At 39.2% G+C, this 16453-nt stretch overlaps 1 protein-coding gene across 1 annotated transcript; it reads left to right on the top strand.

Annotated features, from left to right (window-relative positions):
• Positions 1-1079: 1079 nt before the first annotated feature.
• On the top strand, positions 1080-4608 carry LOC109188594. The gene is made up of 4 exons (XM_019339224.1): positions 1080-1400; positions 1486-1701; positions 2226-2786; positions 4149-4608. The coding sequence occupies exons 1-4, from the start codon at positions 1103-1105 to the stop codon at positions 4496-4498; spliced, it is 1425 nt and encodes a 474-aa protein (XP_019194769.1). The 5' UTR covers positions 1080-1102; the 3' UTR covers positions 4499-4608.
• The last annotated feature ends 11845 nt before the right edge of the window (positions 4609-16453 follow it).

Here is a 16453-nt window from a genome sequence, read left to right as displayed (position 1 = left end):
GGATCGCCGGAGATTACGCTATTGACTCGGGCAGATTACAAGAAATCACAGATGGCCTACGATCGTCAACGGATGATGGCTAGGATGGATTGACGGAGGCCTCTGAAAATCGCAATAGGGCATCGCTATCCAGGAGATGCTTGACCGTCGATGGAGATAACGTAGAACCCCTGCGTCGCAAATCTGCTTGAAAGTCGCGAATTCCTTGAACAGGTAGACTTCTTCAACTGCTCCAGGTGGTTCTGGAGGGGGACGACCCACCTCCATAATGGTATCAAGAGGACCGAGAAGATGACCGATTCAGTTCGGCCAAACACCGGCCGCCGACGCGGGAAAAAATGGCCAAAGAAGTTTGCGAAGGTTTTGTGATTCTTTTCTCGCAAATCGCCAGAGCACTTGCGGTTGGCGTGCGTGGGTTTAGGGTTTGGGTTTCCGTTCACCTAGAGATCAGAGCATGCTGATAACGTGTTGTAACCCATTAGTTCAAACGTGATTGATCAAAAGGAATTGCAGAAAGAGAGATATGGGAGGAAAGGGAGAGTCATTGTTTTTATTCATGATCTCATTATATCCTTATACATCATATATATAATCTATACAAATTGACTGTTACAACAGTTACAAATCAAGTAATCAATCAATGCCATAATAATGTCCATAAATAAGAATTTATAACAATTGTCTTTTTATATTAGTGTTGTTTAATTAGGTTTCTATCCAAAATAACTCCAATCAAAACAATGACTAAATACGTCACTTTGGTGTAATTACGCATTCAAATGTAAATATATCAATACTTTTATTTAAATGTCTACTCGCTAAATCAAATTGATGATGTTCTTACCTACAGTGGTGATTCGAAAATTAGTCTATTTAATGTCCGACTTTGAAATGGTCCTTAAACAAAATAACGCCTGAGGTGATAATGTCATGAGAGTCTCTTCTTTGCGTGACATATATCCCATTCCCGTTTCTCTCATTTGTCATTTTCGCAATCATAAATTTAAATTGTTGGATAATATATATATATATATATATATATATATATATATATATATATATATATATATATGTTGATGTTTATTTTTATGTTTGAAACCTTATGTATAGAATATTGAGATCGAACCGGCCGGGATCGGGATGGATAACGGGGAAGTTAAGGTTGTCGAAGCCACAGCTTTTCCAATCAAAGATTCTGTGTTTATCTCTTCTCTACCTCTTCAGCACTCTCTTCTTGGCTGTCTTCTCTTCTGTCTCTCCTAAATTCAAATGCATCTTCAGATCCTCCCCTTACGATCCAATCCTCTCCCCTCTCTTCTTCTACAACTCCTCCTATGGTGAACACAGACACGCCTTGCCAACCTCTCGTTCCTCCTGCCAGTCCCCGGTTTTCTTCTCCGGTAAAGCCCAGGAATTGAATCCTTTTAACCCTTTTCTGGGAATGGGGTTTGTGTTCTGAGAAATGGGTTTTTGTTGTTTTTTCAGATTATTGGGGCGTGGTGAAGGAAATCAAAGCGCTTTCTGAGGATTATTCTTCGTCGTTGGGTTCGTGGAACCTAAGGTATCTTCCAGCGAATAATGCATCAGATTCCTTCGGTGGGAATTTCACTGCCCGGAGACGGTTTTCGTATTTCCATCACAGAGATCATCGGAAGGCAATCCCATGCGGATTCTTCAAACATTTCCCGATTACAAATTCCGGTTAGTATGTATTACTACGTTGTACATGAAATATTGGAAATTAAACCCTTGGACAAATAGTAATTTATATCTCTCACAAATATATCAATTATCAAAGTCATCCCTGAATTATTAGTAATGCAAATGTTATTCCTCAATTTTCAAACCGTAACATATAGTGGTGTAAATGTCTTTACCCGTTGTTTTCATGTTTGAAGACTTCATTTTTTTTCCTTCATTTTTTTTTCTTCGTAGCCTACAACAATGTTTCTTCCTTCCTATGTTACACCACTAATAATTCAAGATTGACATTGATAGATGACATATTTGTGAGGGGCACTCTTTATATATGGTGTTGGGCTGAGGCCAAATCTACATCCGGTGGCTAGGGATTGTTGGGCGGAGGCAGGTAGAGGGTCTAAAGAGCCCAAGTTAAGCAGCCACGTCTCAAAAACGGGCGTTATAAGAAAATAAACTAGGCTGTTTTGACATAAGTGGTAAGAGTTTGATCCTAACAATATAGCTGTTTTCTTGGGGATTATCAGATAGGATTGCAATGGATCGATGCACGGGGGTGGTGGTTGTCTCTGCAATATTGAACGACCACGACAAAATCCGGCAGCCAAAGGGACTAGGATCCGAAACCCCAAAAATGGTGTGTTTTTTCATGTTTGTGGACGACGTGACAATGAACGGCCTCCATTATCACAACTTGGTTTCAAGAGAAGCTACGGAGGAGCGAAGGGTTGGGGTGTGGAGGGTTGTGGAGGTGAGAAAGGAAAGTCTATACCAAAATGCGGCCATGAATGGGGTGATACCAAAGTTCTTGGTTCACAGGCTTTTCTCCAACTCGAAGTTCAGCGTTTGGATAGACGCAAAGGTGCAGCTTGTGGTGGATCCGTTGCTGTTGGTTCATTCCATGGTTATGAAGGAGAATGTGGATATGGCTATGTCTAGGCATCCCTTTTTTGTTCACACCATGGAAGAAGCCATGGCAACTGCTAGGTGGAACAAATGGGGGGATGCTTATGGGTTAAAGATGCAGATGGAGACGTATTGTGACAATGGATTACAGCCATGGACACACAAAAAGCATTATCCTTCAGGTAACATATATATGCTACTCCGTACTTTTTTGGAATCAATACTGCATGGGTTGACTTCGGTCAACTATAGGCAACTTAGGCAGACTCTTTGTGATCCTTTGTCGGTTAGGCGGTCAGCTAAGGATAACCTAGGCTGACTTTCTTGTGATCCTTTGCCGATTAGGTGGTCAGTTATGGGCAACCTAGGCTGACCTTTTTATAATCATTTGCCGGTGAGGCTGTCGGCTATGGGCAACTTAGGCTGACCTCTTTGTGATCATTTGTCGATTAGGCGATCAACTATGAGCAACCTAGGCTGACCTTCTTGTGATCCTTTGTCAGTTGGGCAACCTAGGCTGACCTTCTTGTGATCCTTTGTCAGTTAGGCGATTAGTTATGGGCAATCTAGGCAACCTAGGCTGACCTCTTTGTGATACTTTCTCGGTTAGACTGTCAGCAATGGGCAACATAGGCTGACCTTCATGTGATCCTTTGCTAGTTAGGATCATGAGGCAGAATTTATCCAGTACACATTCTCTGATAATGACTGCATGTTTTTGTCGTCACCCTAAAAATAAATACTGCATGGGGCCTAACTACATCATATAAATCACTATTCAAATGCTTAGAGTGGGCTTATTAATCTGAGAATCGCATATTTATATCATAAGTTTATTACCTCGATAGATAGGTTGAGTCGGACCCTAAGCTAATAAATTAAAGGATAAGATTTATAAAACTGTTAATCAAGCTTTAAACTTTGTTTCCTTTTAAGTTTGCTTACTTGTAGGCTCTAACTTAATTATCACTAGCACAATATATCTCGTGAAGTTTCTCTTCTCTAGTACAGGCTGTTTCTTATAAGGAACTAATATAACCTTTTATATGTAGGTAGGTATAGTTGTCTTTGTCTCAGAGAAATAATGTGACTTAAAAAAACCACCTTCAAAGGGAAAATGAGTAAATAATGTGAGTCCTATCATTTAAGGAAATCCCATTCTTTAGATGAAAGTGACAGATAGTACTAAGTCTGAATTGAGTAATTAAGAAGCTTACTGATATAAATATTCGAAAAGGTTGAATTCCCAACTTCAAAGGTTTCCCACACCCCGGCTTGACAGCATTTGGGAGGATGTAAATCAGGGTGACTCAATGGCTCAGCAAACAGGGCCAAATGCCGGTGCGCACAGGGGATCTGTCCACTTTAGGCATAATCCTCACACTGTCGCTGCCAAGTTTCGAACCTTGATTTCTTCTCCCAAATACTGCCTACTGAATCAGTGAGCTAAGCTGTTGCGGTCATTACTACACCAACCTATCACAACTACTTGTTGATGATAATCCTTTATTAAGATTTGTGGTTTGTTGATATTAATTTTGCAGATGTACCAGACAGTGCTGTGATGATTAGGAAACATAGTGTGGCAACAAACCTCTTCTCATGCTTAGTATTCAATGAGGCTGAAGCATTCAACCCTAGAGACCAACTGGCATTTGCATTCGTGAGAGACATGATGAACCCTAAGCTGAAGCTGAACATGTTTGATGTTGAGGTGTTTGAACAAGTGGCAGTTGAGTATAGGCACAACCTTAAAGGTGGCGGTGGTGGGGCCAGTGGGAAACTAGGTGGGCCCCCAACCAAGGTGGCAAACTCTTATTGGTTAGGTAGTAAGCCTAGATCTGGCAAGTGTGGTAGGTACCTCTCAAAAATGTGGAGTGAATCCCATAACTGATTTTGTATCTTTTGTTCGGTCATTTTAAATCTAGTACTAATACGTATATTTTCAAATCTTACTCAAATTTATTTTAATATAGCGATTGTTGATAGGTTGTTTTCTTTATGTAGGCCCATGTAAGAGTATTTATATCAAAATTTTAAGTGTGGAGTAAAAGTTGGGAGATGAGAATGAGATCAAATTATTGTGTGCATCATGGTCTACATAGTTGTGTGAACCATAAATGTAATATACATTTTTAATATATTAACATTACATTATTTGTGTACTGAATATACATTATTTGATGATATATAAAAAAATATAGGGAAAATGACACTTTTTACCCCTGAGTTATATACTTATAGCACTTTTTCCCCCTCAATTATTTAGGTAAGCACATTAGTCCCCTCAATTATTCTAAAAGTGGTGCTTTTTTCCCCTGATATATTAAATTGACATTTATACCCTTAAAGTAAACATTTTATTTATTTTACTACTCCAACAAATTATTGCGTATACGTAGGGATGACCACGGTTCGGTTTGAATTGAACAGGATACTAAAGCAATCGAATTAATAGTTTCCGGTTATAATTCAGATCAAGAACCCAATATTTAAATGTCAATTTATTTAAATTATGTATCAAAAAAAATTGAATCTCGAACCGTGAACCGGCAGTTCCGGATCTGATTCGCGATTTTGAACCATCTTTATTTTAAAATTTTATTTTTTATTTTAAAATAGTCTAAATTCAACAATAAATGTATTTTATTTTTTCAGTTCGGAACATGAACCGTCCGTTCCGGTTCACGATTTTAATAAACTCTAAATATCGAATTTCGATTCTAAATTGTAATTGAAATATTTCGGTTTGGTTGCTATAGTGTTTGTTTGGTTTGAACCAAATTATGGTCATAATTTGTTGGAGAAAAAATAAATTAAATATTTAGTTTAAGGGTAAATATGTCCATTTAACATTTCAGGGGAAAAAACAGCCACTTCAATAATTTAGGGGAAAAAATGTTATAAATATATAACTCAGGGGGAAAAAGTGCTATTTTCCCAAAAATATATATATTTTTAAATAATGTATTTTTAGTATATTAAAAATGTACTTTTTTGTTTATGATTCACACAAATGTGTGAACCATGGTGTATGGAATAATGATTGGTAAATATAGTATTTTCTTTCTGCACAAAAAAGGTAAATCTCAACTACTAACGAACAACTACAAGAGCAGGTGGGCAGAAAGTGAATTTTTCATGGGATATATATATGGAAAATCATTGGGGTTGGAAACGTTTTAACGTTGTAGAAAATTGGCATCTAATCTATAATGCATCATAATTTGTCTTGAAAAATTACTAAGTGAAAATAAATTGTAATAATTTTTTTTTTTATGAATTATAACTAATTATTATTATTTAATTACTTAGAATCACAGTTGGGAATCTCGTCATTTCCGTCCAATAAAAGTTGGACTGTAAATGAGATATTTTGGTTAGAAATAAGTCCGACTAACATACTGACCAAAAGAGAAATCTAAAAAAATCACATAGGAATTTTCGTTCAAGACTAGCTTTTGGTCTAAAATAGCTCCAATAGATATTAAAATTGGATGGAAATTCCAGAGGGATAACCCACCATTCTTAAAATATGGGTATTCCCGTCCAACAACGTTTATTGGTCGGAAATTCCGACCAACGTTGGACGGAAAATTCGAGAATTGTATTTCATGATTTTCATTCCAATTGTCAAATGGATATTCTGACTAACTGTTGGACGGAAAACTTGAGATTTGTATGTTTTGAATTTCCTTCCAACAAATACTCCGTATTATTTTATATATTTTAAATGACATAAAATGTCATGTTAAGTGGCTATTTTGTGGTACAATTATCAGTGGGGTCCACTTCCGATTTGGGTCGGGTCAAAGTGGATTCAGATTCTTCGAAGTGCGACGAAGAGATTGATATATTGTACGCTCAAAACGGATAATGGGTGAATGAGATATTGATTCTCAAAGTAGACCCATTGAGTTGGAAGAATGAAGGGAAAAGGTGAGCTTTTGTTCCACATTGATTTGGGAAGAGGATTAGCCCCACTATTTATACAAGAGCTCTTTTTAACTTATTGAATTGTATAGCATAGAGGCTCTCTCTTGCGCGCGAGGGGGTGGAAATCAAATCCCAAAATGAGTTTCTAGTTCAGCCACACATGTTTGTGACTGTTGGGATTTAATTCAGCTGTTACGAGATTAATTCTAATTTTAAATTTTGAATTAAAATCCAAGTTAATGGTTGCTGTTACAGGAGTTGGAGGGGTGCCCTTAAGTGCCTAATTAAAAGCTATTTAATCTCCCACCCCTATATAAGAAGGAGTTGGACAGTAGAGGTTTACACAGAACAAGAAAGTTCATTATTTTTAAACCTCAAAACTCTCTGCTTCTACTCTTTCTTAGTCATACTGTGTTCAAAACCTTGCTTTGTTCACCGGATTCCTTGTTTGAGTGCTCAAACATTGAATCACAGCAAGTTTTATCCTGGGAAGCCTAGGCCACAAAGCTCCTAGCACTTTTGGGAGGTGGCAAATAAGGTTTTAAGGAAAGAGTGATGGCTTGAGTCTTGCTAAAAACCCAACACCAAACACTTGCCAAATTCTCCATCTTTCCTTCCCTTCTTTTTCCAGAAAAAATAATAATATTATTTTAATTGGACTATTATTTATTTTTCACCAACGGATATCCAACAGTCTTAAAACCTTATATCTTGTTTTTCCCGTTGGTGGTCTTCTCCGAATTTCTTTGAAGAAAATGGAGCATCCCGTACTGCCAATCAATGGGGAGGATAATGTTGTTGCGGACAACAATGGAGGCAACAATGTTGCTAATTTCCAAGCTACACCAGTGAACGTTGGTTCACAAGATGGTGGGAGCACCGAGGGATATATTCCCATGACTCGGGTACCTTCGGTACCGAGCGGATCGGCTGAAAAGCCAGAGAAGTTCACCGGTGTTGGGTCGAACTTCAAGAGGTGGCAACAAAAGATGTTGTTCTACCTAGCAACTCTCGGCTTGGCAAGGTTCTTGTCCGAGAGTGTTCCTGAGTTGAAGGAACAAGATGCACAATTCGTGATGGCAGTTAGCTATTGGAAGGATTCGGACTTCCTTTGCCGAAACTACATCCTGAACGGATTGTGTGACACGCTATATGATGTATATCGAAAGATTAGCACATCGAAAGTGTTGTGGGAAGCTTTGGATCATAAATACCTAAGTGAGGATGCTGGCTCAAAGAAATTTGTGGTTGGTCGATTCCTCGACTTCAAAATTCTTGATTCAAAGACCGTGCTAAGTCAGGTAGATGATTTGCAATTAATCTTCGACGAGATCCGTGATGAGGGCATGGTGCTAAGTGAAGCCTTCCAAGTGGGATCTGTGATCCACTTGCTGCCTCCAGGTTGGAAAGACTTCAAGAACTACCTTAAGCATAAGCGAAAGGAGATGAACCTGGAAGACCTGATCAAGCGACTCAGGATTGAGGAGGGGAATAAGACAAATGATAGGAAAGTTCCTATCATTGTTGGCGCTAAGGCCAACATTGTGGAGCACGGTAAAAGCTCCAAGAGGAACAAGAAGGACAAGCGAAAGCTAGGTCTGAAAGGTGGCGTTACCAAGAACAAGTTTCCTGGTGAATGCTACAATTGTGGCAAGCTTGGCCACAGAGCGTCTGAATGCAAGGCTCCAAGGAAGAAGAACAAGAGTTCTGAAGCCAATGTTGTTGGAGATAGCAGTCAGAAGGAGGTCAAGATTAGCCTTTCGACTATGGTGACCGAGGTGAACCTCATGGGCTCTAAACCACGTGAGTGGTTCATTGATGTAACACCCCGGGATTTTTAAAACTTTTAAAGACAATACAATAAAGGTAAATAGTTATAAATCCCAAAATACGTTTATAAGAACACGGGGTGTTATGCCACACCTGAGCTAGAGAACTCAGGTGCACAGGCTAAGTTCTAACAGTCTCAGTCAGTATCAATACAAATCATGGCACGCAGGCCGAAAAGAAAAAACTATCTAATCTACGCCCCGACCTCTAGCGCGCTCCAGTAATCTACTCGTCCGTGCCTGAAAGCCAAATATATCTGTTCAGCGAGAGATGCTGGTAACCCACTCCAACGCGTTGAAATATAATACATATAGAGATATATATAGATATACCAAAACCATTTTGAACATGAAGATATACCCTACGAACTCTAGCTTTTAAGACAGGGATAGACTCGACACATAGAGCTAAGCACAAACAGCAGTTATAGCAAGCATGTATAGTTCACAACAGGCAAGGTAGATAAGGCTGGGCATAATCAATAATCATAACCCAACATAAACAATCCCCAATGTAAATCCCGTCGCCCCATCCCAAGATACTCATAATCACAACTCATCCCTATCTCATCACATAAGCACACTTTGTTGGCGCCACAGGACCAATCGCATGCCCATACATGAGGGTCAGCGCATATAGCTCTAACACGACCCCGCAGCACCCTGCCCCGTCTCACAATACGGAGGGGTCGATCGCAACCGACCGATGAACCGCAGCTCATCATAGTTTGATCGCAACCAAACAGTGGACCGCAGCCCAAGAGTATGTCATCTGACCGCAGCCAGGAAATGAACCGCAGCTCATGTAGAATGGTGGACCGCATCCCTATATAATATTTATATACCTGACCGATCGCAACCGGCCTGGTTAACAGTCAGTATGGTTCTCAACCCATCCGACTGCCCGTATAATCCATTTGATCGCAACCAAACGGTGGACCGCAGCCCTATATAATATTTATATACCTAACCGATCGCAACCGGCCTGGTTAACAGTCAGTATGGTTCTCAACCCATCCAACTGCCCATATAGCCAATTTGATCGCAACCAAATTGGGGTATCATGCACACATAACACATAGCAAGCACATGCAACCCACATTAACACATTGGGAAGGGGGAGGAAACGTATAACAAAACCTATGCGTGATCCTTCACATACTAAGAATACTCCTAAGGGTTCATACTTCTTTTACCTAGGTCAACGGGATACCAATTCAACTAGCATGCAATATATAAGACTCGTACAACCTACGAATTGTACCCGAAATATCAAACTAGACATGGGAACGATAGACGGAGTCCGTTGGGACGCCACGGGGGTCGAGGGAACATCAAACGGGGAAGCCAAAATCCCAAGGTGGAGTACAAACCAGCGGGTAGCCGGTGGGTGAGGGGTCACCCGCCGGCGGCACTGTTCCGGGCAGCGGGTGCTCGGCGGGCAGCTGCCCGCTGCCGGCGAAACCTCTTTTGGCCGTGGGTAGGTGGCGGGTCCCCTACCCCCCACTGACTCTTTTTCACCAAAAACGCCCCGGGAAACTTTGTGGAACCCGAAACCATGCTTAGACACTTTCAAACGCAATTGATAACACACGTAGACAATTAACGGATCAAAATCAAGAAACATACGGCACATAACCTATCATGCTTTTCTAAACATAATCAACACCCAATCATGCGAATTCCCACCCAATATACCAAGAATAATACCATATGAATTCCACGATATAACCTAGGGTTCTAATTATTTTTAAATCAACAAGAACATAATTCATCTTCTAAAATCAAGATTCGATAGGAATATCATATAAATATCAAGAACATCATATAATCATTAAGAACATCAAGAACACCATATAATCATCAAGAACCTCTTATCATCAAGATTACCCATGGAATCATAGCACCAATTATCAAGATCATTATAACGAATCATCAACACACAAGAATATGGGGGAAATCCTAAGAGGGGAATCATAGCTATGAAAATAGGTTTTGTTGAGACATGGGTTACCTCTTAGCCTTAATTAATTCCTTGGCTATGAAGGGTCTTTCTTGAAGCTTTCTTCTTTCTTGATTTCTCCTAGGGGAATTCTTGGAATTCTTGGTGTGGTGAGAGATTGTTGTGGTGGGGGTTCTAGGTGCCTCCTTATGTTCCCTATTTATATATCTAAAAGTCTTACTTAGGGCCTAATTACTATAGGTTTGCTAACTCTATTCCTTCTAGGACTAAGGATTGGGTTTAGGGGTAAGGGCCCATGGACTATGGTGGGCCTCTCATAATTAATTATTGTGATTTAATTCTTTCTTTTGGGTAATTGGTTAAATGATTAATTGGTTTTAGGGATCGTAACACAGGGTGTTACAATTGATACCGGTGCAACCGGGCATTTGTGTTGCAACCGAGAGATGTTAAACACCTTTGAGACCGTTGAGGGTGAAAAGGTGTGGATGGGAAACTCTGCTCAGTCTGCTGTGGAAGGCATGAGCAAGGTGGTTCTGAAGATGACTTCCGGGAAGGAACTGACGTTGAACAACGTGCTATATATGTTCCGGAGCTGAGGAAGAATATTGTGTCTGGATCTTTGTTGAACAAGCATGGTTTTTGCATGGTGACCAAGTCAGACAAGGTTATTTTGTCTAAGTTAGGAATGTTTGTTGGTAAAGGATATGTAACTGGTGGGCTTTTTAAGCTCAGTGTAATTCCTGTTATCAATAAAAGCAAAATTAATTCTGTTTACTTGCTTGAGTCTTCCAATTTGTGGCATGGTAGACTAGGTCACGTTAATTTTAATTCTATGCATAGATTAATTAGCATGGACCATATTCCTAACTTTCAAATTGACACAAATAACAAGTGTGAAATTTGTGTTGAGGCAAAACTAACGAAAGTACCTTTCAAATCGGTTGAAAGGGAAACTGAACCACTAGAATTAATCCATAGTGATTTGTGCGATGTTTGGTTGATACAATCGAGAGGTGGTAATAAGTATTTTATCACGTTTATCGACGGTAGCACACGATACTGCTTTGTGTATTTGCTTAAGAGCAAAGATGAAGTCGTTGATAAATTCATTCTTTATAAGAATGAAGTGGAAAATCAACTTAATCGGAGAATTATGAAGGTCAGAAGCGATAGAGGTGGTGAGAACGAAGCACCGATTGGTGACTTCTGTGCAAGTGTAGGTATAATACACGAGCGTACGGCACCTTACGCACCTCAATCAAACAGTGTTGCCGAACGAAAAAATCGTACATTGAAAGACATGATGAATGAGATGCTTATAAGTTCGGACCCACCCCAAGATGCGTGGGGTGAGGTGATTTTGACAAGCAATTACCTTTTGAATAAGGTACCCCGCAAGAAGCTCGATAAGACTCCTTATGAGCTGTGGAACGGTAGGAAACCTTCCTACCAGTACCTGAAAGTGTGGGGGTGTCTTGCCAAAGTTTTGGTGCCAACACCCAAGAAAGTAAAGATAGGTCCTAAGACGGTGGACTATATCTTTATTGGCTATGCGCATAATAGTAGTGCTTATCGATTCTTAGTACATGAGTTTCATAATCCGGACGTATATGAGAACACAATAATAGAATCAAGGAATGCATATTTCTTCGAAAATATATTTCCTTGTAGGTCAAACGAGGGACCAAGTACGTCAAAATGAACGTTTGACGAAACTATGGATAATGATAGTGGGGAATCTGAGAAAGAACCCGAGCTCGAGCCGAGACGCAGTAAGCGGGCGAGAGTTGGAAAATCATTCGCTCCTGATTTTCTAACTTACTTGTTAGAATATGATTCGGGTACTCTAACTTGTTTATTAGAAAACGAACCCGATTTTCTATCTTGTTTGATAGAGAACGAGCCTCGAACGTATGTAGAAGCCGTGACTTCTACGGAAGGACCAATGTGGAAAGAGGCTATAAAAAGTGAAGTGGATTCTATACTACAGAATCACACTTGGGAACTTGTTAATCTTCCTCCGGGTAGTAAACCCTTAGGATCCAAGTGGGTCTTTAAAAGGAAGATGAAACCTGATGGTTCCATCGAGAAGTATAAGGCTAGGCTTGTAATCAAGGGTTACAGGCAACGTGAGGGCCTTGATTACTTCGACATGTATTCTCCCATGACAAGAATAAACTCCATTAGGATGATACTTGCCATAGCCGCGTTGCGGAACTTGGAAGTTCATCAAATGGATGTGAAAACTGCTTTCCTAAACGGCGATTTAGATGAGGAAATCTATATGGAACAACCCGAAGGGTTTGTGGTTCCGGGCCAAGAAAGGAAAGTGTGTAAGTTGGTTAAATCGCTCTATGGTTTGAAACAAGTGCCTAAGCAGTGGCACGAGAAGTTTGACCATGCGATGTTAACTAACGGGTTTAAAATAAACGAAAGTGACAAATGTGTCTACGTTAAGGAAACGATAGACGGCTACGTCATTCTTTGTTTATATGTCGATGATATTCTCATCGTTGGTAGTAATGATCGAATGATCAAGTCTACCAAAAACATGTTAAATGCGAGATTTGACATGAAGGATATGGGTTTGGCTGATTGAATCCTTGGGATTAGAATCATTAGAAGACCTGATGGTCTTATGTTGAGCCAATCACATTATATTGACAAAATCCTTGAGAAATTTAACAAAGATGATGATCATTTGGCTAGAACACTATTTGATACAAACGTTCATCTAACCAAGAACCACGGAGAAGGTATTTCACAAGTGGAATACGCTCGGGTTATTGGTAGTTTGATGTATCTTATGAGTTGTACTAGGCCGAATATTGCCTATGCGGTTAGTAAACTCAGTAGATATACGAGTAACCCCGGTGCTATGCAATAGTAAAGGTTATGAGATACATGAGGTATACTCGTGATCTTGGACTGCACTACGGGAGATATCCTACTGTACTTGAAGGGTATAGCGACGCGAACTAGATATATGATATTAAGGACACTAAGTCCACGAGTGGCTACGTGTTTACACTAGCCGGTGCAGCCGTTGCATGAAAATCCTCTAAGCAAACTGTGATAGCTAGAATGATGGAATCTGAGCTGATAGCATTGGACAAAGGTTGTGAAGAAGCTAAATGGCTACGCCATTTTCTAGAGGATATTCCTAATTGGGAAGACTAGTACCTCAAATATGTGTGCATTGCGATAGTCAAGCCACAATTGGGAGAGTACAGAGTCATATGTACAATGGTAAGTCTAGACATATGCATCAGAGACATAATACCATTAGACAGTTGCTCACAATTAGTGTTGTCACGATTGACTACGTAAAGTCAAAAGACAATATAGCGGATCCGCTGACCAAAGGGTTAGGCAAAGAAGTCGTGGAGAAGTTGACACGAGGAATGGGTCTAATTCCCTTGGACTAAAAAGTTCTATAGTGGATACCCAACCTAGCTGGCACCTAGGTTCAATGGGACAACTAAATTATGGAACGGAGCGCGTCACTGTGGGGGTCTCGCTTGAACACAGTTTTTTCCGATTTCAAAATACCCTCAAAATCAATTTTTTCATTCATGTGGGGGATTGTTGAAAAAAAATAGCTTAAAATGGCATAAAATAGCATGTTAAGTGGCTATTTTGTGGTATAATTATAAGTGGGGTCCACTTCCAATTTGGGTCGGATCAAAGTGGATTCGGATTCTTCGTAGTGAGACGAAAAGATTGATATATTGTACGCTCAAAACGGATAATGGGTGAATGAGATATTGATTCTCAAAGTAGACACACTGAGTTGGAATAATGAACGGAAAAAGTGAGCTTTTGTCCCACATTGATTTGGGAAGAGGATTTGCCCCACTATTTATACAAGAGTTATTTTTAAACTTATTGAATTGTATAGCATAGAGGCTCTCTCTCGCGCGCAAGGGGGTGCAAATCTAATCCCAAAATGAGATTCCAATTCAGCCAGCTTGGTTGAAACTTGCTTGGTGAAGTACAATGTTTCACCTTGGCCCAAAACAATATTATATTAAATTTTGGTGGTGAAATTGTTTCACCTTGGGCCGAAAGAAATATAGCCGATAGTTCGGCCTTGCCATGGCCGAACTGAAGCTCCTGTTTGTAACTGTTGGGATTTAATTCAGCTGTTACGGGATTAATTCTATGAATTAATTCTATTTTTAAATTTTGAATTAAAATCCATGTAAATGGTTGTTGTTATAGGAGTTGGAGGGGTGCCCTTAAGTGCCTAATTAAAATGTATTTAATCTCCCACCCTTATATAAGGAGTTGGGCAGTAGAGATTTACACAGAACAAGAAAGTTCATTTTTTTAAGCCTCAAAACTCTCTGCTTCTACTCTTTCTTAGCCATACTGTGTTCATAACCTTGCTTTGTTCGTCGGATTCCTTGTTTGGGTGCTCAAACATTGAATCGCAACAAATTTTATCCTGGGAAGCCTAGGCCACAAAGCTCCTAGCACTTTTGGGAGGTGTCAAATAAGGTTTTAAGGAAAGAGTGATCGCTTGACTCTTGCTAAAAACCCAACACCAAACTCTAGCCAAATTCTCCATCTTTCCTTCCCTTCTTTTTCCAGAAAAAATAATAATCTTATTTTAATTGGATTATTATTTGTTTTTTACCAACGGATATCCAACATTATATACATATCAAATGATGAGTATGAAATAGTAACAAAACCTAATTGTTGTTTGCAACAATAATAAAATATTTGCTATAATTTTTTATAGATGTATGAAAATAAAAATATAAAAACCAAAAACATATGAGTATTTATGAAAGTGTTGAAACATACAAAGTCTGTTTGGTTTATACAAAGAAAAAAAAGTCTGTAGAGAAAGTTGAAAAGTTTGAAGTTCGAATGTTAGATTTCAACTATTTATATTTTTGAATAAAAGTGTACAGAAATCCTATTCAGATAGAGTCTATAAAATTAATAACTTTTTGAATAGTAGTTGACTTTTAAAGACTTTATAAAGGTTTGAGTTGAATAACAATATATTTTTAAAGACTCTTTATAAGTACGAATCGGATACCAGTAGACTTTTAAAGAGTCTATAAAAATCTCGAATACTAACAAACTTTTAAAGTCATTAAAAGTCTTGATTGAATACACCCCTAAGAATTTTTGAAATATGATAACGTTTATTAATTGGAGAAATTTCTCCTTTTTATTAAGGAAGATAGACAACGAATTTAAAAAAATTTGTGTTGGTATTTGGTAAGCACATTTTTTAGAAATTACAAAATTAAAGTAAAAACGTGATTTTATCTTTTAAGAATATAAATAAAGCAATTTTGTTGGGTGGTACACTGGTACTTCAATTTAATTAAGAGAGGAAGGATATTGAATATTGATGGAGAGATGGTGTCTCTATCAATCGTATCATATGATGTTTGTTTTTTTTTTTTTTTTTTTTTTTGAAAGAAACCAAACTTTGGTATTTATTCAAAATATGCGGAAATTGAATCAGGTGGTTCCTAATCCCAATACAAAGCAATAGTCTGATCAAAAGCTAATGAAGTTAAAGAATGAGCTAAAAAAATTTCTGATCTAGGAATAAACTAAACTAAACAATAGTCAAATGCTGACATGTAAATCTTGCAACTGTTGAAGCATTAGACAATCTGTTTGTAGCACTATAGACCGTTCTCCGCGATCCCTCAACGATGATAAGGCTTCTTTGCATGCAAATGCCTCGGCCATAAGTGGGGAGAAGCAGTCCGAGAGAGAAGCACTGAAGGCCGAGATGTACCCACCATTCCCGTCTAGGAAAACTGCTCCTACCGTCGCACTGTTCGTCGCATGTCGGTAACTGGCACCTTCTCGGTTGGCTCGGCAGTGGCACAGATTCATTGTTGGTAGCGGCAGGGAAAGCCTCGGCAAGCAAGGCAGAGTGGGATGATTCGGCAGTCTCGGTCGGTGGCTGGCGGCCGGCGTCCGGATGAGCGTGACGCCATGCTTGCAATGCAGAAGTGGCAGCCGCAATCTCTCTTCTTGGCAATGGAAGACAAGCATCCCAGACCGCACCATTCCTCGCCCTCCAAATATAATATAGAATTCCAGCTGTGTACATAATTCTATTAGTGTCTAGAAT

The sequence above is a fragment of the Ipomoea nil genome, unplaced genomic scaffold (assembly GCF_001879475.1).
Source record: "Ipomoea nil cultivar Tokyo-kokei standard unplaced genomic scaffold, Asagao_1.1 scaffold1438, whole genome shotgun sequence".
NCBI lineage: Eukaryota > Viridiplantae > Streptophyta > Magnoliopsida > Solanales > Convolvulaceae > Ipomoea > Ipomoea nil.
This window is presented reverse-complemented; position numbering and strand designations above follow the sequence as displayed.